This window comes from Leucoraja erinacea, chromosome 39 (assembly GCF_028641065.1).
Source record: "Leucoraja erinacea ecotype New England chromosome 39, Leri_hhj_1, whole genome shotgun sequence".
Taxonomy (NCBI): Eukaryota; Metazoa; Chordata; class Chondrichthyes; order Rajiformes; family Rajidae; genus Leucoraja; species Leucoraja erinaceus.
In genome coordinates this window covers 11,443,478-11,466,139 of record NC_073415.1, presented here as the reverse complement: position 1 = coordinate 11,466,139, position 22,662 = coordinate 11,443,478, and the positions used below count along the sequence as shown (strand labels likewise).

Genomic DNA, 22,662 nt, shown 5'->3' with positions numbered 1-22,662 from the left:
CCCCTCTCTCCCCCTCCCCCTCTCTCCCCTCCCCAGATAATTACGCTATGGTGGACATGAGAGATTGTCTCCTCTCCCCCTCCCCCCCTCCTCTCGCTCCCCCCCTCTCCCCCCCCCCCCCCCTCTCTCCCCCCCTCCCCCCCTCCCCCCCCCCCTCCCCCCCCCCCCCCCCCCCCCCCCTCTCCCCCTCTCCCCCTCCCTCTCTCCCTCTCCCCCTCTCTCCCCACCTCCCCCTCTCCCCCCCTCTCCCCCCCCCTCCCCCTCCTCTCCCCCCCCTCCCCCTCTTCTCCCCCCCCCCCCTCTCTCCCCCTCTCCCCCCCCCCTCTCCCCCCCTCCCCCTCTCTCCCCCCCCTCTCTCTCCCCCCCCCTCTCCCTCTCCCCCCTCCCCCTCTCTCTCCCCCTCCCCCTCTCTCTCCCCCTCCCCCTCTCTCCCCCTCCCCCTCTCCCCCTCTCTCCTCTCTCTCCCTCTCTCCTCTCTCTCCCCCTCCCCCTCTCTCTCCCCCTCCCCCTCTCCCCCTCTCTCTCCCCCCCTCTCTCCCCCTCCCCTCTCTCCCCCCCCTCCTCCTCTACCTCTCCCTCTCCCCCTCTCTCTCCCCTCCCCCCCTCTCCCCCTCTCCTCCCCTCCCCCCCCTCCCCCTCTCTCCCCACTCCTCCTCCCCCTCTTCTCCACTCCCGCCCTCCCCCCCTCTCCCCCCCTCTCTCCCTCTCCCTCTCCTCTCTCTCCCCCTCTCTCCCTCTCCCCCTCCCCCTCTCTCCCTCCCCCCCTCTCTCTCCCCCTCCCCCTCCCCCTCTCTCTCTCCCCCCCCCCCCCCTCTCTCCCCCCTCCCCCTCTCTCCCTCTCCCCCCTCCCCCTCTCCCTTTCCCTCTCCCCCCTCTCTCCCCCCCCCCTCCCCCTCTCTCCCCCACCCCCCCTCTCTCCCTCTCCCCCTCCCTCCTCCCCCCTTCTCCCTCCCCCCTCTCCCCCCCTCCCCCTCTCCCCATTCCCCCTCCCCCCCTCTCCCCCCCCCCCTCCTCCCTCTCTCCCCTCCCCCCTCCCCCCTCTCCCCCCCTCTCCCCCCTCTCCCTCTCCCCCTCCCCCTCTCTCCCCCTCTCCCCCCCTCCCCCTCTCTCCCCCTCCCCCCTCTCTCCCCCCCTCCCCCCCTCCCCCCTCCCCCTCTCTCTCCCCCCTCCCTCTCTTTCTCTCTCCCCCCCCTCTCTCCCTCCCCTCTCTCTCTCTCCCCCTCTCCCCCTCCTCCCCCCTCCCCCTCTCTCCCCCTCTCTCCCTCCTCCCTCCTCTCTCCCCCCTCCCCCCTCCCCTCCTCTCCCCCCCTCCCCCCCCCTCTCCTCCCCCCCCCCCTCCCCTCCTCCCCCCCTCTCTCCCCTTTTCCCTCTCCCCCCTCTCTCCCCCCCTCCCCCACTCTCCCCCTCTCCCCCTCTCCCTCCCCCCCCTCACTCTCTCCCTCGCTCTCTCTCTCCATCCCCCTCTCTCTCTCTCTCCCCCCTCTCCCCTCTCCGTCCCTCCCCCTCTCCCCCCCTCCCCCCTCGCACTCCCCCCCTCCCCCTCCCCCCTCCCCCTCTCTCCCCCCCCTCTCTCCCCTCTCCCCCTCTCTCCCCCTCTCCCCCCCCCCCCCTCCCCCTCTCTCCCTCCTTCCCCCCTCCCCCTCTCCTTCTCCTCCCCCTCCCCCCCTCTCTCCCCCTCCCGCTTCCTCCCCCCCTCCCACCCCCTCTCCCCCCTCCCCCCTCTCTCCCCTCTCCCCCCTCTCTCTCCCCTCTCCTCCCCCTCCCCCTCCCCCCCGCCCTCATCTCCCTCTCTCCCCCTCTCCCTCCCCTCTCTCTCTCCCCCTCCCCTCTCTCTCCCCCTCCCCCCTCTCTCTCCCCTCCCCCCTCTCCCCCCTCCCATCCTCTCCTTCCCCCCTCCCCCTCCCCTCCCTCCTCTCCCCCCTCCCCCCTCCTCCCCCCCCCTCCCCCTCTCCCCCCGTCCTCCCCCCTCTCCCCCTGCTCTCTCTCCCCCCCTCTCTCCCCCCTCTCTCTCTCTTGCTCTCTCTCGTTCTCCCCTCTCTCAATCTCCCTCTCCCCCCTCTCCCCTCCCCCTCTCTCTCCCTCTCCCTCTATCTCTCTCTCTCTCTCTCCTCTCCCCTCCCCCCTCCCCCTCTCTCCCCCCCTCTCTCCCTCCCTCTCCCTCTCTCCCCCTCTCCCCCCTCTCCCTCCCCCCCTCCCCCTCTCTCCCCCTCTCTCCCTCCCCCTCTCCCCCTCCCCCTCTCTCCCCCCTCCCCCTCTCCTCTCCCCCTCTCGCCCCTGCCCCCCCTCCCCTCTCCCCCCGCTCTCTCTCCCACCGCGCCCCCCTCACCTCTCTCCCCCCTCCCCCTCTCATCCCCTCCCCTCTCTCCCCCCCCCTCTCTCCCCCTCCCCCTCTCTCCCCCATTCCCCCCCCCTCCTCTCACCGGTCCCGCCCACGCGCTCCCATTGGCTGGCCCATCTGCCAGTTAACGGCCACAGCGGCCCCTATTGGCCGCCCGCAAGTCCCTCCTTCCCGAGGTGGGCTCACCGTCAATTGGCCGGTCCCCCCGTCACTCAGGTTGACGAAGCCAATCGGAGCGCTCCTCTGCCGCCCGTTCTCCCGCCCTCGCGTCACCGCTGCCGCAGCGCCAGAGACGCGGGTTCGATCCCCGCCCCGGCCACTGTGTCAAAGATTGGTCTGTGTGTCTTTGGTTTGTACGCTCCCTTCTGGCACTACCTGGCTCCACTCCACATCCCAAATACCTGCGGGGTTGGAGCCTAATTGTCCATCTGTATATTGCCCCTAGTGTGTTGGGAAGGACTGCAGCTGCTGCTTTAAATCGAAAGTAGACACAAAACTGCTGGAGTAACTCAGCGGGACAGGCAGCACCTCTGGGGAGAAGGAATGGGTGACATTTTGGGTCGAGACCCTTCTTCAGAAGAATTCTCATTGAACATGGGTCTTGACTCAAAACTTCACCCATTCCTTCTCTCCAGGAATGCTGCCTGTCCCGCTGAGTTACTCCAACAATTTGTGTCTATCTAGTGTGTAGGGAGTGGATGAGAAAGTGGGATCACATACACGATTAGTACTTGATTCTTGAATAGTATGGGTGTCCGGGTTTATGGGGGGAAAGTAGGGGAATGGGGTTAGAAGGGAGAGATAGATCTGCCATGATTGAAGTAGATGGCGGAGTAGACTTGATGGGCCCAATGGCCTAATTCTGCTCTTAGGTGGGGGAGGGGGAGAACTAGGGGTCACAGTTTAAGAATAAGTGGTATGCCATTTAGGATGGAGATGAGGAAAAACATTTTTACCCAGAGAGTTGTGAATCTGTGGAGTTCTCTGCCACAAAAGGCAGTGGAGGACAATTCACTGGATGTTTTCAAGCGAGTGTTAGATTTAGCTCTTAGAGCTAACGGAATCAAGAGATATTTGGAGAAAGCAGGAACGGGGTACTGTTTTTATATGATCAGCCGTGATCATATTGAATGGTGCTGTGGTGGGTGAATGGAACAAGCTGCCAGAGGAGGTAATTGAGGATGGGACTATCCCAACAGTTAGGCAGGTACATGGATATGACAGGTTTGCAGGGATATGATGCAGGCAGGTGGGACTAGTGTAGATGAGACATGTTGGCCCGTGTGGGCAAGTTGGGCCCACGCTGTATCACTCTGTGACTTGTATCAGTAATGCTACACTTGAAGGAAATGTAATAAAACCAGAATTATCTGATGGTGTGGAGTGACGATCCAACAAAGCTGACTATTTATCTCCCATTGACTGCAGTGTCTGACCTGGCCCCGGGACAGAGTGGAATGGATGACATGAAGTTACTGGAGCAGAAAGCACAGCAGATCGCTGAGGAGGTTGAAAGGGAAAGACCCAAACCCAAAGGCAAAATTCTGTTTGTCAGGTACGTTGTTGAGTCGGGCAGAATGCATGTTGATGTTGATGTTGCTTCAACTGTGGGCCATGCTGGGGCTGGATGGATCATGTGGGACAGACAGGTTGTGGGGGCCGGATAGAGTGTGTGGACCGGATGGCCAGTGTGGGGCTGGACGGCCAGTGTGGACCAGAGGGTCAGTTCAGTTGGGATGCGAAGTGGCTGAAGTATCTAAAACTCTGATGGTTCAACCATTCCAAAATCCTGGAAATCCAGCATTAGGCTTACAGGAGATGTCTGCTGACGTTCCTGGCCACTTGCTCCTTTGGAAGTTACTGGGTTAAATGAAATGTCACTGTACTAACATCTTTTAAAATGAAGTGAATTAAAAGTGTTGCATTATTATCTGGGAGCTGGATATTCTGCTAGCTCAGGGCATTCTAGATTAAAACACACTGATAGATATTTACCTTCTGTTATAAGTTCTCTGGAACAAGTCACCAGCCACAAGAGAGCTTCTCCCAAATACAAAACCAAGCACTTGTCCTTGCCTGATTAGTGAATGGATTTGACATATTGCACCTTTGTTACTTCTGCTGCAAAAAATATATATATTCAGCATGTGTAGGAAGGAACTGCAGGTGCTGGTTTATACCAATGATAGACACAAAATGGTGGAGTAACTCAGCGGGACAAGCAGCGAAGGAATAGGTGACATTTCAGGTCGAGACCCTTCTTCAGACTATGAAACGTCATCCACTCCTTCCACCCAGAGATGCTGCCTGTCCCGCTGAGTTTTGTTGCCTACCTTCGGTGTAAAGCAGCGTGTGCAGTTCCTTCCTACACACGATGTATTGTGGATATTTGGAGCAATGTTGTGGCGGGTGGAGTGATCCGTGTGCTGCTTCTCCTCACGTGTACTCTCTTTGGCAGGAGTGACGTGACCCGGGACGAGCTGGCGGAGCTGACCAAGCAGGCCAACCCCGACGAGATAGACATCGATGAGGATGATGACGGGGAAGAGGAGCCTGACGGTAAGTGGAATGGTCAGTCTTTAGTCTTGGCACAGTGGGGGTTAGGTCCATGTCTGACATGTCTATAAAACCTTCAAACCCTGCTGTAGTCTCTCATCCTCTACATCCTCTTGCTTTTACCATCGGGCATGTTCCCATTCATGCTTGCTCCAATGTTACCCTGAGCTTTGTGGGCCATCCAGGTTGACAGGGTGATGGCGCAGACTTTTGGTACATTGCCCGGCCCTCGGTCAGGGTTCTGAGAATAGAACTTGGGATGTGAGGTTACAGTTCTACAGAAAGGTGGCGAAGCTAGATTTGGAATATTGTCTTCAGTTTTGGTCAGCTCTGCCATTCCCCGCCTTGCAGTGAAGAAGGAAGTTTAGAGCTAGTACATTACGTTGGAGTGGCTGTCAAAACAATTTAAGGAAAAATTTAAAAGTTTTTTAAAATAAGGATGGATTTTTGACTTTCTCAAGGAGTAAGTAGTTTTAAAATCAGATTTCAGTTTAGTTTATTGTCACTTGTACCGAGGTACAGTGAAAAGCTTTTGTTTTGTGCTATCCAGTGAGCAAAAAGACAATACATGATAGGTAGGTACTCTGAAGCGACTGGTATGAGGGCAATGTTTCAGCGATGAGATGTTTCCTTCCTTGCTACTGTGCCTGAATCCATTTTTGTACATTCACACAAACTTGTGGGAAATTTCCTAGCAAAGCAAATTAGACTCCAAACGCCAAGCGCTGTTTAAAAAATGCACATCCAATGACAAAAATGGCATGTCCAATAGCAAGATGGCTCTGCGGTAGAGTTGCTGCCTCACAGCGCCAGAGACCCGAGTTCGCTCCTGACCACGGGTGCTGTCTGTGCGGAGTTTGTACGTTCTCCCCGTGGGTTTTCTCCGAGATCTTCGGTTTCGAAAGACGTGCAGGTTTGTAGGTTAATCGGCTTGGTGTAAATGTAAATTGGTGTGTGTAGGATAGTGTTAGTGTACGGGGATCGCTGGTCGGTGTGGACTCAGTGGACCGAGGGCCTGTTTTCATGCTGTATCTCTAAAATAAAATACTTCCACCTTATCACTGTGCATTGGCAATTTGATTTTGTACACATCGATTTGAATCGCGTTCACAATAACTAACTTTGTGTTTTGGTTGTCTATTTCAGAGGTACCTTTGGAGCAGAAGGCAGTGCCCACGGCTGTGTTTGGTGGTTTGAAGGACGACTAGGACATGATACCACGCTCAGTTCTTGTCTGGTCTTCCAATGCCTTCGATAACCGGAAAGGATGCACAGTTCCCTTGGCCCTGTGTTACTTCAGGTACCAACTTGAACTGCTCCAAAGACTCGCTGCTTCCACAGCACCTGTTTCAGTCACACACCATCCTCCCTGCCGTTGAAATGTACGTCTACAGCTAGATTCTAAATGATTTAAATAAAGGTCAAGTCTTAAATGCATAACAGTCAAAGGCATATGTTGTCTGGTTAGACTAAATTACCAATGTTACTCACTTTTTCTAGAAACAAGGAACTGCAGATGCTGGTTTACCAAGGAAAGACACTGACTAAGTGCTGAAGTAACTCAGTGGGTCAGGCAGCATCTCTGGAGAACGTGGCTAGGTGATGTTTTGGATCAGGACCCTTCTTCAGAGATGCTGCCTGAACTGTTGAGTTAGTCCAGCATTATGTGCCTTTCGTACTCACTTTAAACTCTGCCTGCATGCCTTTTGTGATGTACGCTTATTGTCAGCTAGATATCAATATACCCATTAATGAGGACTCATAGTGCACAGGGCAGAATAACCACAGTCTGACCTCAGATAATGATCACCAAAGTTGCATACAACATATAACGATAGACATAAAATGTTATAGTAACTCAGCGGGACAGGCAGCATCTCTGGAGAGAAAGAATGGGTGGCGTTTCAGGTCGAGACCCTTCTTCAGACTGAGGAAGTATGCAACATTCAATGTCGTTCTCTCTGACTTAGAACAGAATTCAGGCAAAAACAATCTGCATTTATGTAAATTGTTTATTAAATTCAAGATATTTTTGTCATGTTATTCCTTCTAGTAATACAGATCCCAAGTCCCACAGCTGTGGACATGTATGGCAGAGCCCACATCTTGTGTGTGGTACCATCCACACGCCATGTACCTTTTAAAACTTGGTTTGGCTCAATACCCAATAAATGTTAAAGGTCCAACTTTCAGCCCAGGCTTATTTGTGCATCGTTCACTGTGTGTGTGTTCCCAAAGGGACCAGTTCTCACCTTACTATTTCCAGCACAGAATCTGCCTGGTGGTTTACATCGTTTACAGGAAATCTGTGGAAAATAAAGCAGGCCCTGCCAGCTAATCCTGGGTAAACATCTACTTTCTCATCTGCAAAATCGACAGAGAATCAACCTATGAGGCACTCCATCAACCTAATCTGCCCTGATCCATCACCATAAATCCATGGATCCTGCAGCAATCCACCCTCTATGCTTACAGCTGCTTGTCTCTGGGGCAGGCATCCTGATCATAGTAACCAGCGAATACGGAATCCACAGTGAAAGTACAATGGCAGTGGACAAAACAAAAAGGATGCATTCACTAATCTGTACTGATGGCGTGTGTTTAGTAGGAAGGAACTGCAGATGCTGGTCTACATTGAAGACAGACAAGAAATGCTGCAGTAACTCAGCGGGACAGGCAGCATCTCTGGAGAGAAGGAATGGGTGACGTTTCGGGTTGAGACCCTTCTTCAGACCGATGACGTCAAGATTCCACAGTGCAAACGTTCTCATGTTTGTTTAGACCCCTCAGCTCTACTCCTGTCCTGTAACACACACTCGGCCAACTAACTATTCTAACCCTTTAGCGGGTTATGTTTAGGCAGTGATGAAGGGGGCAAGATTACCAGCAGCCTCTGACTTTTGTTCAAAACTCAGATACATCAGTCGCCCAACTGGTCCACAATTCACTTCACTGCTACCCTGAGCAGAACTGTGCACGGCGTAAAATTAACAATCAGGTAGGACTTTATTTTAACAAAAAATACAAACCTTCCATCTGATGGAATGTTACCAAGATTCAAATATTTGGTTGGAGATGTGAAAAAAAAAAAATTCAACACAGAACTAAAAGCTAATTGTTCACAATGCAATTCCTACAGAGTCCAGTTCACCTTTTTAAGGAAATTGTTGCCAAAATAGAAACTTTAAATAAAATAAAAGTGCATGATTAGTTCAGGAATTCATGATTCTCATCAACATAAGTGTACAAACTCTAGCCCCTCTCATTGATCCAGCAAACCTCAGTCCCCTTCATCTGATACACCAAACCACCCAGTCAATCCATGATGTCTCCACAAGGCAGCTCTCCATAATGACAGACAAGAGCACTGAATGCAGCCAGGATTCACCTGACCAGTAACCAGGCCTTTGCTGAAAGCTAATGCAGTCAGCATACAGGAAGACAACACCAAGACCAGGTCACCAACTACACCAAAAAGTGGACCTTTCAACTAATCTTCTGCTGGACACTGGAGTTGACAAGTTTTGGCAAAATGCTGCAAAAATAAAAGAGCACAAATTATTTTTTTCTTTGGTGGGGAGGGAGGGAAGGTGGGGGAGACAAGGGATATAAAAAGTCCCAAACAAGTTTGCTTGCAAACACACGAGCAAAGTGCTGTGATGTTGTAATGACCAAGGCAGCTCAGATCCCTGCTCATGTCATGGTGGACAGAGAGAAACTGCTGCACATTTCCTAACTCTGCAATTTATACACATATCCACAGGGAAGAAAAACAACTTTGACAGAATTCTAAAGAAATAAATAACATTAAAAAAATTGGAGATGTGGGTTTTCTATATTTATGTACTGAAAAACAAGACAGAACATCCATCATTAATTAAACCGTAGGCAGACTCCTTTCTAACCCGATGCAAACCTGAGCGTTTTGCATGGAATACTCATCAGATCCAGGATTTCCAAGTGGTGCCAAGACAACGTTGGCATAGATACCTGGAATCATCTGTAACTCCTGAACAAAGTAGGCCTGGATGTGAACTTAGTCATTCCATTGGGAAAGACTACATTGTAACATTGGCAGGCCAACCAGAAGATCCTTTCTCCGACAGCATAGCTAACATCTGAGCAACCAACATCCATCCTGAAGACATCCTTATGCCCCTGTCCCACTTGGGAAACCTCTGGCGAATTTGTGCCCCACCCAAGGTTTCCGTGCGGTTCCCGGAGGTTTTTGTCAGTCTCCCTACCTGCAACCACCACCTGCAACCACCTGCAACCTCCGGGAACCGCATGGAAACCTTGGGTGGGGCGCAAAGTCTCCAGAGGTTTCCGTTCAGGTTTCCTAAGTGGGACAGGGGCATTAAAGAATCAGAAGAAGACCCTTCTGAAGGGCAGCTTGCTAGGATTGAACACCATGGCCTCCACTTGAACGTGTTTCAACAGCTCAGGACCGCATGTTTAATGCTAACTCAATGCACACTGAGGATCTAAGATTCTTGTCTGCCTTCTGGAAACTCAATCCAGCCATTTTAACTTTCATACCATGCCCTGGACCATGCTGGAGAAAGGCAACAACATTGCTTCCACAACTGAGCTGCAACTTTAACCAGGGGGCCACCCTGACATTCACCATTGCCTCTTGAGATAGTTTAGGTCTGAGAACATACAGCTTATCAAGTTAGCGAGTAAAGACAATTATTCATTCTTCCGACAAAGCAGGCAGGCAGGTAGGTAGGTTCCATCGACCACTTGGAATATAGAACCTCAACAGCACGTTGTTTTATACACCAAATACTGGAACAAGTTATGTACAGTAACTTGCAAACTTATTTTCAACACCCGACCATTCTTTCCAAGAAACAGAAACTTAAATATTTCATCTATACAAACAGCTAAATCATTTAAATAGCTCTAATATATTTACAGACAATATTTCGGTCATCAGTAGTAATCATCAGGAATCAAGCTTCAAAAACAAAATTATACATCTAGTTTGTTTTAAAAAAACATTTTGACCTTGTTACCAAATCTTTAGTGCTTATAGTTTTGGACAGTATTGTCTAGTGCTCCCACCTCCACTCATGTGTGAATCCTTTGGGATGATATCTCCAGGTGTGACATCAGGCCTGTAGCCCCCCCCTTAGTCCACGGGACACAGGCATCGCCCCGCTTGCTTCAACATTGGCGGTGAATGGGAACTGCATGCAGAAATGTGAGAGGACAACACCTCAACAATCCGTGAGAACCAGTAGAAAAGTGGGTGAGGGGAGGGGAAGAAGAAACGAGATGGCAAGTTGGGACCTCAAGGATTTGACTTGTCCGTCTGTACAGAGATGAGGAGGGATGGGGAGGAAGAAGAGTCCATCATTTGGACGGCTTCTTGGGTGTAACCGGCCTCTTGGTCTGCCACAAGTGGCCTTGGATGGTGACTGCATCAACGCCAGCAGAGAGGGTCTTGCTGGGGATCTGGGTGAATTGCTTCCGGTCCGAGTTGTACTTGAAGATGGACTCGATCATGTTTTTAGTGATGACCCTGGGTCCAACACCAGCCACGCGATGCATATCCTCCGACTCTGGGGGAAAGGTGTACACAGCACGGAACTGGCAACTGTTGTCCCGAAACAAGATCAGGTAGTGATTCGATTTGCTTTTGTCGATCTCCTGCAAGGAAACAGAAGGTGGTAAATGCAACACCACAGTCAGAATGTGCCTTCAAGTTTAGTTTAGTATGGTACGGTACTTTATTTATCACCTGTACCGAGGTACGGTGAAATATATTTTGTATTCAGTTCAGTACAAGTATTACTGTACATAGATACCTTAGATAAGCTTCTCAGATACAGTACCAAGTGTATACTTGGTATACAGGTACTTGGTACTGTATACTTGGTATACCAAGTGCACTAGTACACTGAGACAGTATACAGATACAGTGCCGACCAACAATCCCCGTACACGAGCACTATCCTAGATATTGGATATAAGTGATAGAAGCAGAATTAGGCCATTCGGCCCATCAATTCTACTACACCTTTTCACTAATGGCTGATCTATCTCTCCCTCCTCACCCCATTCTCCTGCCTTCTCCCCTTAACCTCAGAGACCCGTACTAATCAAGAATCTATCAATCTCTGCCTTAAAAATATCCATTGACTTGTGGCCTCCACAGCCGTCTGTGGCAAAGAATCCCACAGATTCACCACCCCCTGGTGAAAGAAATTCCTCCTCATCTTCTTCCTAAAGGAACGTCCTTTAATTCTGAGGCTGTGCCCTCTGGTCCTAGACTCTCCCACTAGTGGAAACATCCTCTCCACATCCACTCTATCCAGGCAAGATTTAGTGTGCCCCCTCCCCCCCTCCAGAGAGTAAGTGGCATATCGCCTCCCACTGGTGTTATCAAAGAACAATCAATCTCACCTCCAATATCTTATTCTTCTGTGGCTCATTCACCTTGCCAGCCAGGCAGCAGCGTGTGATCGCGTTCTGTATTATGTACTTATTCGACTTGGCACTGGGTTCCTTGTAGAGTTTTGGACCTGTGGGAGGGAAAGATAATGTATTTGAGTGAGTGTTTTTTTAAGTTCAGTGGAGCTGGGCATTAATACAATTAGGGCTCCAGTTAGCCGTCCCAAAGCAGCATCCGGAGAGAAACTGACAAAGCTGATTGAGTATTATATTCTACTCTAAATTATCTTATGGCCCCAACTGGAGAGAGGCACAGTGGCACAGTGGCAGAGTTGCTGCCTCACAGTGCCAGTGACCCGGGTTCGATCCCAACTACAGGTGCTGTCTGTACGGAGTTTGTACGTTCTCCCTGTGTCCGAGTGCTCCGGTTTCCTCCCACACTCCAAAGACGTGCAAGTTAATTAGTTTAGTTTAGAGATACAGCGCAGAAACAGGCCCTTCGGCCCACCGAGTCCGCACCGACCAGCGATCCCCGCACACTAACACTATCCTACACACACCAGGGACAAGTTACACTTATACCAAGCCAATTAACCTACACACCTGTATGCCTTTGGAGTGTGGGAGGAAACTGAAGATCTCGGATAAACCCATGCAGATCACGGGGAAAACGTGCAAACTCCGTACAGACAGCACCTGCAGTCGGGATGGAACCCAAGTGTCTGGCGCTGTGAGGCATCAACTCTACCGCTGCGCCACGCCGCCCATGTTGTACCTCTCTATGGGAGAGGTCTCCACTCACAGATCACTAACCTGTATACTCTGGGATGGAGGCAGGTGAGGAGGCTGTCGATGCATTCTCCCAGTCCTTCTCCCCATTGTGGTTCCCCAGTCGGTTCGGAGACTGGAGCCCCGTGGGGGAATGCCTGTGTGTGGGGGGGGGGGGGAAACATGACAAATCTGATGAATAAAATAGAAACGAGAGAACCGCTGTCAACAGGAACAAAATGAAGAGTTCTTGGCGCCTATGTGACAATTATAACCAACACGATCTGCAACGGATAACAGATATATTTGTTATATAACAGTTATATACAATACCCTGGAAACGTGACAGCACTGAGAGGCCAAACTCACTTGCCTTGTTGCCCATGCATGCTAGAAGGTGCCACACAAATGTATAAAACGCAGAGAATCTTCAGATGCTGGAATCTTGTAAATTGAGGCTGTGTTTTATAGACAGTCAAACACAAAGTGCTGGAGGAACTCAGTGGGTCAGGGTGTCTCAGAGTCTGTAGAAGGGTCTCAACCCGAAACGTCCATTCCCGCCATTGATGCTGCCTGATCCGCTGAGTTCCTGCGGCACTCTGTTTTGTACAGAATATAAAATACAGCCTGATTTTTACGGGGAATTAAATCATGACACAGGTACAACGAGGAGAGTACAACGGACTAAACTACACAACAAGGAACTTGCACTAAGGACATTCATTGATGGGTGAAGTAAAGCAAAGGATGGAAGAACCACTGATGTTTACAGCATACAGCCTCAGTCTTTCATGAAGCAAACAGCGGCAACTTAAAGCCCTGTAAACAGCAGGATTTATTCCATTTGTTCTTAAATATACCTATTCAGTCCAATGTTTCCTGTGCTGCAAGAGAAGCAATAGCAAGTGTTAGACGTGGGGTATTGCCTGGGTTAAACACTTTAATGACTCATTATTTCACTCACAAAAAATCTGTGTAAACCAACAAGCTTCCATTCCGATAATTTAATTCTCCCCACATTCCCAATACCTCCCTCCAGAGTTACCCCTCAGATTCCTATTAAATTTTCCCCTCTTCACCCTAAACCTACAATATGTCCTCTGGTCCTCGATTGATCTACTCTGGGCAAGAGATTCTGTGCATCTACCCAATCTATTCCTCTCATGATTTTATGCACCTCTATAAGATCTCTCCTCATCCTCCTGCGCTCCAAAGAATAGAGTCTCAGTCTACTTGACTTCTCCCCGTAGCTCACACCCTCTAGTCCTGGGAACATCATGCCTAATTCCTTAAAGTTTAGACAGTCATGTTTCATCGCCTCAGGTTGTTCCCTTCACAGTCCATGGAATAATTCTGGAGATGTGGTCCCCCTTCCCCCCCATAAACCACAATCTGGCAATGATTAGATAAATCACTCCCACATGCTGCAGATGTCCATCTCCCCACTGACCCCCCACCCCCACTCCCACCATCCAACCCCCAACTCCACCTCCACCTCCACCCTGTGCACGAGCCAGAAGATCAGCAGAGAGTTGGTACCTTGGGCTTTTCCTGACAGACAGACTGTTGGTGGAGTCATTGACCATGGTGGAGAGGGAGAGTGTGGAGCGTGAGTAGACTTTGTTCAGTCTGGAGCCTGGAAGTAAAAGCAGAACGGGGGGCGGTCAATGCTGCAAACTAGAAATAAAAGTTCTTCTGCAAAGTTTAGTTTAGTGGCAGCCAGCGATCCCTGCACACTAACACACACACACACACACACGCACGCACACACGCACACACACACACTAGGGACAATTTACAATTTTATCAAGCCAATTAACCTGCAAACCTGTACGTCTTTGGAGTGTGAGGGAAAACCAAAGGTGCAGCGTACAGCTGCTGTCTCCCAGAGCCAGAGTCCCGGGTTCGATCCTGACTACGGGTGCAGCCTGTACGGAGTTTGTACATTCTCCCCGTGACCAGCGTGGGTTTTCTCCGGGTGCTCCGGTTTCCTCCCACACTCCAAAGACGTACAGGTTTGTAGGTTATTAAGAAGGAACTGCAGATGCTGGAAAATCAAAGGTACATAAAAAGTGCTGGAGAAACTCAGCGGGTGCAGCAGCATCTATGGAGCGAAGGAAATAGGCAACGTTTCGTGCTGAAACTCTTCTTCAAACTTCAGGTAGGTTTGTAGGTTAATTAGGTTTGGTAAAAATTATAAATTGTCCTAGTTCCCCCCCCCCCCCCCCCCCCCCCCCGTGGGACAGAGAGAGGTCAGAACTATTTCTCACCCCGTCTCTCCCCTCAGAACCATTCTCTCGCTGTACCCCTCCCCCCCCCGTACCCTGTACCCATGTGTTTGTGAGCGGGAATCGCTGGCCGGCACGGACTCGGTGGGCCGAAGGGCCTGTTTCCGCGCTGTGTCTCTAAACTAAACTAAACGAAATCTTTTAGGACCGAGATGAGAAAAACATTTTTCACACAGAGAGTGGTGAATCTGTGGAATTCTCTGCCACAGAAGGTAGTTGAGGCCACACACAGTTCATTGGCTATATTTAAGAGGGAGTTAGATGTGGCCCTTGTGGCTAAAGGGATCAGGGGGTATGGAGAGAAGGCAGGTACAGGATACTGAGTTGGATGATCAGCCATGATCATATTGAATGGCGGCGCAGGCTCGAAGGGCCGAATGGCCTCTACTCCTGCACCTAATTTCTATGTTTCTATGTAAATTAACAGAGGCCACCTTCCCCACACTTGTAGTTGAGGGTTTCTGCCACTGGAGGGAGCGTTGAGAACCTATCATGAGACTGTAGTGTTGGCATCATTGATGGGCCCTGCAATGTTGCAGGAACAGGCAACACATCGATACAGGAAGATCCCGTTAATAGGGATAGGGAAACAACCAGACTATCACTTTCACATCCCCGTTTAGAATGGGCGATCAATGGTCGGCACGGACTCGCTGGGCCGAAGGGCCTGTTTCCGCGCTGAATCTCACGAATCAAGAGTGTTTTACTGTCAATAGACAGAAAAAGCTGGATATACACAATGACTCAGTGGGACAGGCAGCATCTCTGGAGAGAAGGGTCGAGGCGCATAAATCTGTATCTCTGGACATCTGCAAGATGATGGGCTGCCATTCGGAGGATGGGTGGCACGGTGGCCCAGCGGTAGAGTTGCTGCCTTCCAACGCCAGAGACCCGGGTTCGATCCTGACCACGGGTGCTGTCTGTGTGGAGTTTGTACGTTCTCCCCGTGACCTGCGTGAGTTTTCTCCAGGTGCTCCGGTTTCCTCCCACACTCCAGGTTTGTAGGTTAATTGGCTTCAGTAAAAATTGTAAATTGTCCCTAGTGTGTGTAGGATAGTGTTAGTGTGCGGAGATCGCTGGTCGGAGCAGTCAGAAGAATGGGGTTACGAGGGAGAGATAGATCAACCATGATTGAATCCCAGAGTGGACGATGGGCCGAATGGCCTAATTCTCCTCCTATTCCTTGTGACCTTATGGACTGGGTGGGCCGAAGAGCATTGTATCTCTAAACTAAAGTACAACCCACCTAGAAGCCCCTTGACCGGACTGCGGGTCAGCACAGAGTCGTCCCGAAAGACAGAGGATTTGGGACGGGGCTTCCTCCCTTGGTTTGCGGAAGACTTTGCCCTCAGGACCTTGCCCAGGTCATCCATCACCTTCAGCTGCTGCCGCCGCAGGTACTCCTGTTTGATGAAGTTTTTCTCTGGTCGTTCCTCTTCCACCGGGTGCCTGGAATCAAACAGCTCAACAATTAAAACCCGAATATCTCCGTTCATTTTACACTCTCCTCACAGTGGAGCAGTGGTAGAGTTGCTGCCTCACAGCGCCAGAGACCCGGGTTCCATCCTGACTACGGGTGCTGTCTGTACGGAGTTTGCACGTTCTCGCTGTAACCGCGTGGGTTTTCTCCAGGTTCCCCGGTTTCCTCCCACTCTCCAAAGATGAGCAGGTTTTGAAGGTTAATTGGCTTCTGAACATTGTCGCTAGTGTGTAGGATAGGACTTGTGTATGGGGCGATCATGGGCTAGCATGGACTCGGTGGGCCGAAGGGCCTGTTTCCACACTGTGTCTCTAAACCAAACTAAACTAATCTAAAGCCTTATCTACAGTGGTTGTCAGGGACTTGCTCCAAAGTAATACAAGGCAGCATTGTGCAGGAAGGAACTGCAGATGCTGGTTTAAACTGAAGATAGACACAAAGTGCTGGAGTAACTCAGCGGGTCAGACAGTATCTCTGCAAGAAAGGAATAGGTGATGTTTCAGGTTGAGACCCTTGTTCAGTCTGAGAGTCGGGGAAAGGGACCGAGAGATATAGATGGTGACGTAGAGAGGTACCACAGTATAATCCCTCACCTGGTCTGCTCTTTCTCCGCATCCAACCACAGTCGCCTCTTCCTGAACTCCTCTGTGCGTTTCTGCTGCTTCTCCATCAGAGCGGCTCTCTTCAAAGCCATCTCCTCTTCAGCTTTTGCTTCATCCTGTTGCAAGTTGGCACAGAATTACAAAACATCTCAGAAATAGTCCGGTTATAGCCTTTGGCTTCAATTTATAAGCAGCTGGTGGATCAACCTTAGGTCGAGTGTGTGAGGACCAGTTCCAATAACCCGAGCGTAAATGTTTTAGAAACGTCTTATTGTAAACGCTCAGCAGGTCAGGCAGCATTTGTGGAGATATACACAAAGTGCTGGAGTAGTTCCATCCAAGACTACCAGACCATCGCACCAACCAACCTCCCTCCCATTGACTCCATCTACACCTCACGCTGCCTCGGCAAGGCCAGCAGCATCATCAAGGACCAGTCTCACACCGGCCACTCCCTCATCTCCTCTCTCCTATCGGGCAAAAGTACAGAAGTGTGAAAACGCACACCTCCAGATTCAGGGACAGTTTCTTCCCAGCTGTTAGGCAACTGAACCATCCTACCACAACCAGAGAGCAGTCCTGAACTACTATCTACCTCATTGGTGACCCTCAGACTATCCTTGATCGGACTTTGCTGGCTTTACCTTGCGCTAAACGTTATTCCCTTATCATGTATCTGTACACTGAATGGCTCGATTGTAATCATGTATTGTCTTTCCGCTGACTGGTTAGCACGCAACAAAAGCTACGGTACACGTGACAATAAACTAAACTGAAACTGATCAATGGCTTTACACAAGAAAACCAAATGATTCCAATGTAAAGCATTGACTCTCCACAGATGGTGCCCGATCCACTTTGAATTTTAGCATCAATGATCAAAGAATAATTTTTGTTACCCAATATCGATATTTTTTATATGACTTGGCCATTGATTAAATCGATTATATTTGTCTACATTGGTCACTTTATTCAATACTGTCATGGGACGCAACCCAGACGAGTTCCACCAAGTAATTCCTGGAATGTTGGCATGTTCCATCGCAAGTGACCAAGAAGCAAGGAACTGCAGATGCCGATTTACAAAAAAACGACACAAAGTGCTGGAGTAACTCAGCTGTTCAGGCAGCATCTCCAGAGAACATGGACATGTGATGTTCTGGTTCTGGATCCTTGATCAGGCAATGAGACTAAAGAAGGTTTTCGATCCAACACCTCACCCATTCATGTTTTCCGGAGATGTTGCCTGACCCGCCGAGTTACTCCAGCACTTTGTGTCTTTTTTTTTGTTAAAAAAAACACCTGGAGTTCCTTGTTTCCAGCCAAAGTTAATGTTTCCATTCAGTTCCGACAGGAATCTGGTCATTCTGGTCTGACGAGGACTAATTTAAATAAAAACACTAGCGCGAGCCACTCTGTGGTGACTATTTTTGTAGCAACCTTTTGTTGTGGTGGTGGCAATGAAGGCGGCCTTACCCCATGTACCGATCTTGCAGTGGGCTGTACGTATCTGTACCTGCACCTGCACCTGCACCATTCACTGCTACCATCACTTCCTAATGACACTATAATCACCCTGTGCCCCAGGCTCATTGCCGTCTAATGGAGTCAACTGTGAATTCACCAATACTTAGATAACTTGCTCATAACTTGTTCGTCTCGTTTTACCCCCCATCCCCCTTTCCCTTCTCCAACATTCCCGTCTCCCTCAACGTGATCCCACCACAAGTCACATCTTCCCATCCCCACCTCGTTCTGCCTTCTGCAGAGACCACTACCTCTGTTCAGTTTTGGTCTCCAAATCTGAGGAAGGACATTATTGCCATAGTGCACAGTGCAGAGAAGGTTCACCAGACTGATTCCTGGGATGTCAGGACTTTCATATGAAGAAAGACTGGATAGACTCGGCTTGTACTCGTCTAGAATTTAGAAGATTGAGGGGGGATCTTATAGAAACTTACAAAATTCTTAAGGGGTTGGACAGGCTAGATGCAGGAAGATTGTTCCCAATGTTGGGGAAGTCCAGGACAAGGGGTCACAGCTTAAGGATAAGGGGGAAATCCTTTAAAACCGAGATGAGAAGAACTTTTTTCACAAAGAGAGTGGTGAATCTCTGGAACTCTCTGCCACAGAGGGTAGTTGAGGCCAGTTCATTGGCTATATTTAAGAGGGAGTTAGATGTGGCCCTTGTGGCTAAACGGATCAGGGGGTATGGAGAGAAGGCAGGTACGGGATACTGAGTTGGATGATCAGCCATGATCATATTGAATGGCGGTGCAGGCTCGAAGGGCCGAATGGCCTACTCCTGCACCTAATTTCTATGTTTCTATGTAACTCCTTGCTTCATGCGTCCCTTCCAACCAAACCAGGCGCTTTCACCTGCAACCTGCTGGAGATGCAACACCTGTCCCGATACCACCTGTGTGTAGGATAGTGTTAGTGTGCGGGGATCGCTGGTCGGTGCGGACTCGGTGGGCCGAAGGGCCTGTTTCCGCGCAGTATCTCTAAACTAAACAAAATGTGCCAAAGAGGGAGATCTGTGGACAGGCGACCAATAGCTTGACTTGAGGTGAGTGTTTGAAGAGGTTCTTAAAAAGAGCAAAGAGGGCCCTAACCCTATCTCTAACCAAAGCACGAGGACACAGATTAAACAACATGCCCAGTCAGTGCCTGGTGTGTGCAGAAGGTAATGCAGCCAGAACTAGAACCAAGGGCTACCAACCTTGAAGAAGAAGCCTACAGACTTGTGTTCAGAGTCCACTTGGTCGAGTATAGAGTCTTCAGTTCCCTCTAGTTCATCGTCACCATCTTCCAGCCCCTTCAAGGAAGACAGTGGTATCTCGATTAAACTAGTCCGTTTGGCAGAGGAAGGGTTGTCCACTTGCTCGCTGGCCTTTTGAGGTACAATTGGCCCGACCGGCCTGAGGTTGCCCACATTCTCCATGTCGTTGGCTAGGCTGTTGACCTTTGCAACTGGGCCAACCGGCCTCACCTTTGACCTGGCGTCAATATCAGGCTCCTGGACATTTCCGAAGCAGATGGAAGACTTGGTCTGGACGGTCACTTGGCTGGGGGAGAATTTGCGGAGGTGGGGCAGCGAGTCCACGTTCTGGGGTGGGGTGAGGACACGGGTCAAGTGCGGGATCTTCAGCTCCACGGGTCTGGAGTGGCGCGGACTCTTTGGAGGGGTAGGGTGGGTCTTCTTCTGTGTTGCCTGAGGGGAGCGGGTGGCAGTGGAGGCGGGCTTGCGGGATGGCGAGGGCGAAGGGGTGGGGAAATCGGCAGAACGGGGGGGCTGGAAGTCACGGGGCGCTCGCTGACCGGAGGACTTGGGAATGGGGATGACCCAAGCATGGGAGTTCTTTGTGTCCATTAGGGTGTCCTGTTGCTGCTGCAACCTCTGCATGTCCATCTGAAGAGAGGACAAGGCTGAGTTCAGCTTGGCCACTGCGTTGTTGTATTCCCCAATGTCCGACTCTGTCTCAGGCTCCCGTGGTGGGTCCACGACCTTCAACTTCAGCTGTTTGACCTCTGGGTTCTTGCTCGGGCTCTCCGAGGTTCTGGTGGCCGGAGTAGGTGGACCGTCCACTTCCTCCTCATCCTCGATCTTCGACAACCTCTCCTCCAGCGACAACTTCCTCTCTCCACTCTCGGCCGCGACGCTGCTCTCCGGAGCCTCGACACCCTCCTCTCTCTTCTTCAGCTGCAGGAAGGCGCTCTTCCCCAGCCTCTGCCGGTGCTTGGCGAAGATGGCTTCAATCCTCTTCTTCTGCGCTTCGATGGCCCGCCGTTTCTCCTCCAGACGGATGCCCAGCTGGGTCATCTCAGTGGCCAGAGCCTGGTTCCGACTCGGACTCTCGTCTGACTTCTGGACCCAGCTGGCCATCGCCTGGTCATTCAGGTCCACGCTGTCCGGAGTGGTCTTCTGCGAGACAGTGGACTTGCCCTCTGCCGGACTGACCTTCCTCATCTTCCTCTCCGCAAAGCTGGTCATCTTCACACCAGACCCCGAGGAGCCCACACTCTCCGCCTGCGAGCTGAGCGAGCTGAGACACGACGTACACTCGTCTTTGCTGGTCCCATCCTTCTCCAGGGCCGGCCTGGAAGAGTCCTCCACGTCAGAGTCCAGACTGTTGTCTCTCAGGACCGAGTCATCGTCCCGGGAACAGACCCCGTCTTCTGACGGGAGGTCTCCACTGTTGGCCTGGCAACCGCCTGATGCTGGGATTCCCGAATCCTTTCCCGAGTTGGAGGACCTGCAGGAACCCTCCTGGTCAAACCTGGTGTCATTGGGTTTGGGAAATCCTTCAGCTACGTTGGGCCCATGAAGGAAGAATCCATCAGGTGCCCCCTCGGGTCGAAGCCTGGGCTCCAGTTTATCTGCGTTATGAATGATCTTCAACGCCTCTTCAATGGTGGGCAGTTCCATGTGGTCATCTGACACCCCGTTTTCAAGTGGCCCCTGGATCCCCGGATGGTCCTTGGCCACTGGTGGGCCTTTCCTCGCTACCATTGGAGACATGACCATCCCGTTCTCGTTGTCCAGGACATCATCCTTGACCGGCTCCTGGCCGCAGCCGTAGGGAGCTCCCGGTAGACCACCGTGCGATCGGTAGACATTGGCGGTCAGACTGTCGGAGCTGACGGACCTCATTAATCCAATGGGGTTGCCCATGACAACGTCCACATCGCTGTCCAGCCCGAAGGGAATGCTGAAGGAGATGGCCTGAGAGAGCGGTCTGCTGAACACAAGTCAAAGGTCATAAGTCATAGGAGCAGAATCAGGCCATTCAGCCCATCAAGGTCAACTCTGCCATTTCAACTATTTTTCTCTCGCAACCCCAATTTAGTGTAGCTTCGTATAAACACTGCGGAGATGCAGTGTTGCCTGATCTCAGGGGAGACAGGCAGCTCCTCCACCAAGTCCACAGCCTGCTAGAGCCCACACTCCCCTCCTGTCTGAAGAAGGGTTTCAGCCCAAAACGTTGCCTGTTCCCTTCGCTCCATAGATGCTGCCTCACCCACTGAGTTTCTCCAGCACTTTTGTCTACCTTCCCTCCTGGGATAAATAAAGTTCTATTGTATCATAAACGAAACTACCCCAAACTACAATAAACTAAGCGAAACTAAACTTATACCATTCCCCCCCCTCCCCCCCCTCCCCCCCCTCCCCCCCCCTCCTCCCCTCCTCCCCCTCTTCCCCTCTTCCCCTCCTCCCCTCCTCCCCTCTTCCCCCCTCCCTCCCCCCCTCTTCCCCCTCTTCCCCTCCTCCCTCCATCCCTCTCCCCTCCACTCTTCCCCTCTTCCCCTCCCCTCCCCCCCTCCCTCCCCTCTTTCCCCTCTTCCCCTCCTCCCCTCCTTCCCCCCCTCCCCTCTTCTCCCCTCTTCCCCTCCCTCTCCCCTCCTCCCCTCTCCCCCCCTCCCCTTCCCCCCCTCTTCCCCTCCCTCCCCTCCTCCCCCCCTCCCCCTCCTCCCCTCTTCCCCCCCCTCACTCCTCCCCTCCCCCTCCCCTCCCTCCTCCCTCTTCCCTCCCCTCCCCCCCCCCCCCCCCCCCCCCCCCCCCCCGGCTACATTCACCACTATGTAGTTACCTCTTAAGCTGTTTCATGGTCCAGGCCTTCCCAAAGGAGTCGACTTGTGACATTGAGGTGGAGTGATGCAGTGGTCCTGGGAAGACAAGGGAGAGATCGGCAGATGAACAAATGGTCAGAGATTCACCTCGGCCGTTGTTTTCATTCTGCATTATATTTAATTTTTTTAATTTATTGATCTATTTTTTGTATATTTATTATATTTTCTACCGAGAACTAGGTTTACAGATTTGTGTAGGAAGGAACTGCAGATGCTGGTTTAAACCGAAGATAGACACAGAGTGCTGGAGTAACTCAGCGGGACAGGCAGCGTCTCTGGAGAGAAGGAATGGGTGACGTTTCTGGTCGAGACCCTTCTTCAGACACATGTTTGCTCTCAACCCCATTCTCATTCCTTCTCCCTGACACCTGTACTAATCAAGAATCTATCTACCTCCGACTTAAAAATACCCATTGACTTGGCCTCCACAACCATCTGTGGCAATGAATTCCACAGGTTCTCCACCCTCTGACTAGAAATCTCCTTCCTAAAGATAGATCCTTTTATTCTAAGGCTATGACCTCTAGTTCTAGACTCTCCCACTAGTGGAAACATCCTCTCCACATCCACTCTATCTGGGCCTTTGATTAAGATGTG

The 22,662-nt window shown here is 51.3% G+C and overlaps 2 protein-coding genes across 4 annotated transcripts in view; one reads left to right on the top strand and one right to left on the bottom strand.

The window, feature by feature from the left end:
- The window catches only part of xab2 (XPA binding protein 2), a 31,688-nt gene extending 25,354 nt beyond the window's left edge, over positions 1-6,334 (top strand). The window contains exons 17-19 of the mRNA XM_055663926.1: positions 3,767-3,893; positions 4,797-4,897; positions 6,041-6,334. Coding sequence (XP_055519901.1) covers positions 3,767-3,893; positions 4,797-4,897; positions 6,041-6,102 — 290 coding nt within the window. The 3' untranslated portion in view covers positions 6,103-6,334. The remainder of the gene's footprint in view (positions 1-3,766; positions 3,894-4,796; positions 4,898-6,040) is intronic.
- A 554-nt stretch (positions 6,335-6,888) lies between these two features.
- Positions 6,889-22,662, bottom strand: part of camsap3 (calmodulin regulated spectrin-associated protein family, member 3) — an 89,292-nt gene continuing 73,518 nt past the window's right edge. For 2 of the 3 annotated variants that reach the window (XM_055663923.1, XM_055663925.1), the window contains 8 exons: positions 22,026-22,101; positions 19,157-21,176; positions 16,426-16,550; positions 15,599-15,801; positions 13,604-13,700; positions 12,110-12,222; positions 11,309-11,427; positions 6,889-10,552 (listed from right to left, as the gene is read on the bottom strand). In XM_055663923.1, coding sequence (XP_055519898.1) covers positions 10,256-10,552; positions 11,309-11,427; positions 12,110-12,222; positions 13,604-13,700; positions 15,599-15,801; positions 16,426-16,550; positions 19,157-21,176; positions 22,026-22,101 — 3,050 coding nt within the window. In that variant the 3' untranslated portion in view covers positions 6,889-10,255. The remainder of the gene's footprint in view (positions 10,553-11,308; positions 11,428-12,109; positions 12,223-13,603; positions 13,701-15,598; positions 15,802-16,425; positions 16,551-19,156; positions 21,177-22,025; positions 22,102-22,662) is intronic. The other variant, XM_055663924.1, reaches the window with a different exon arrangement.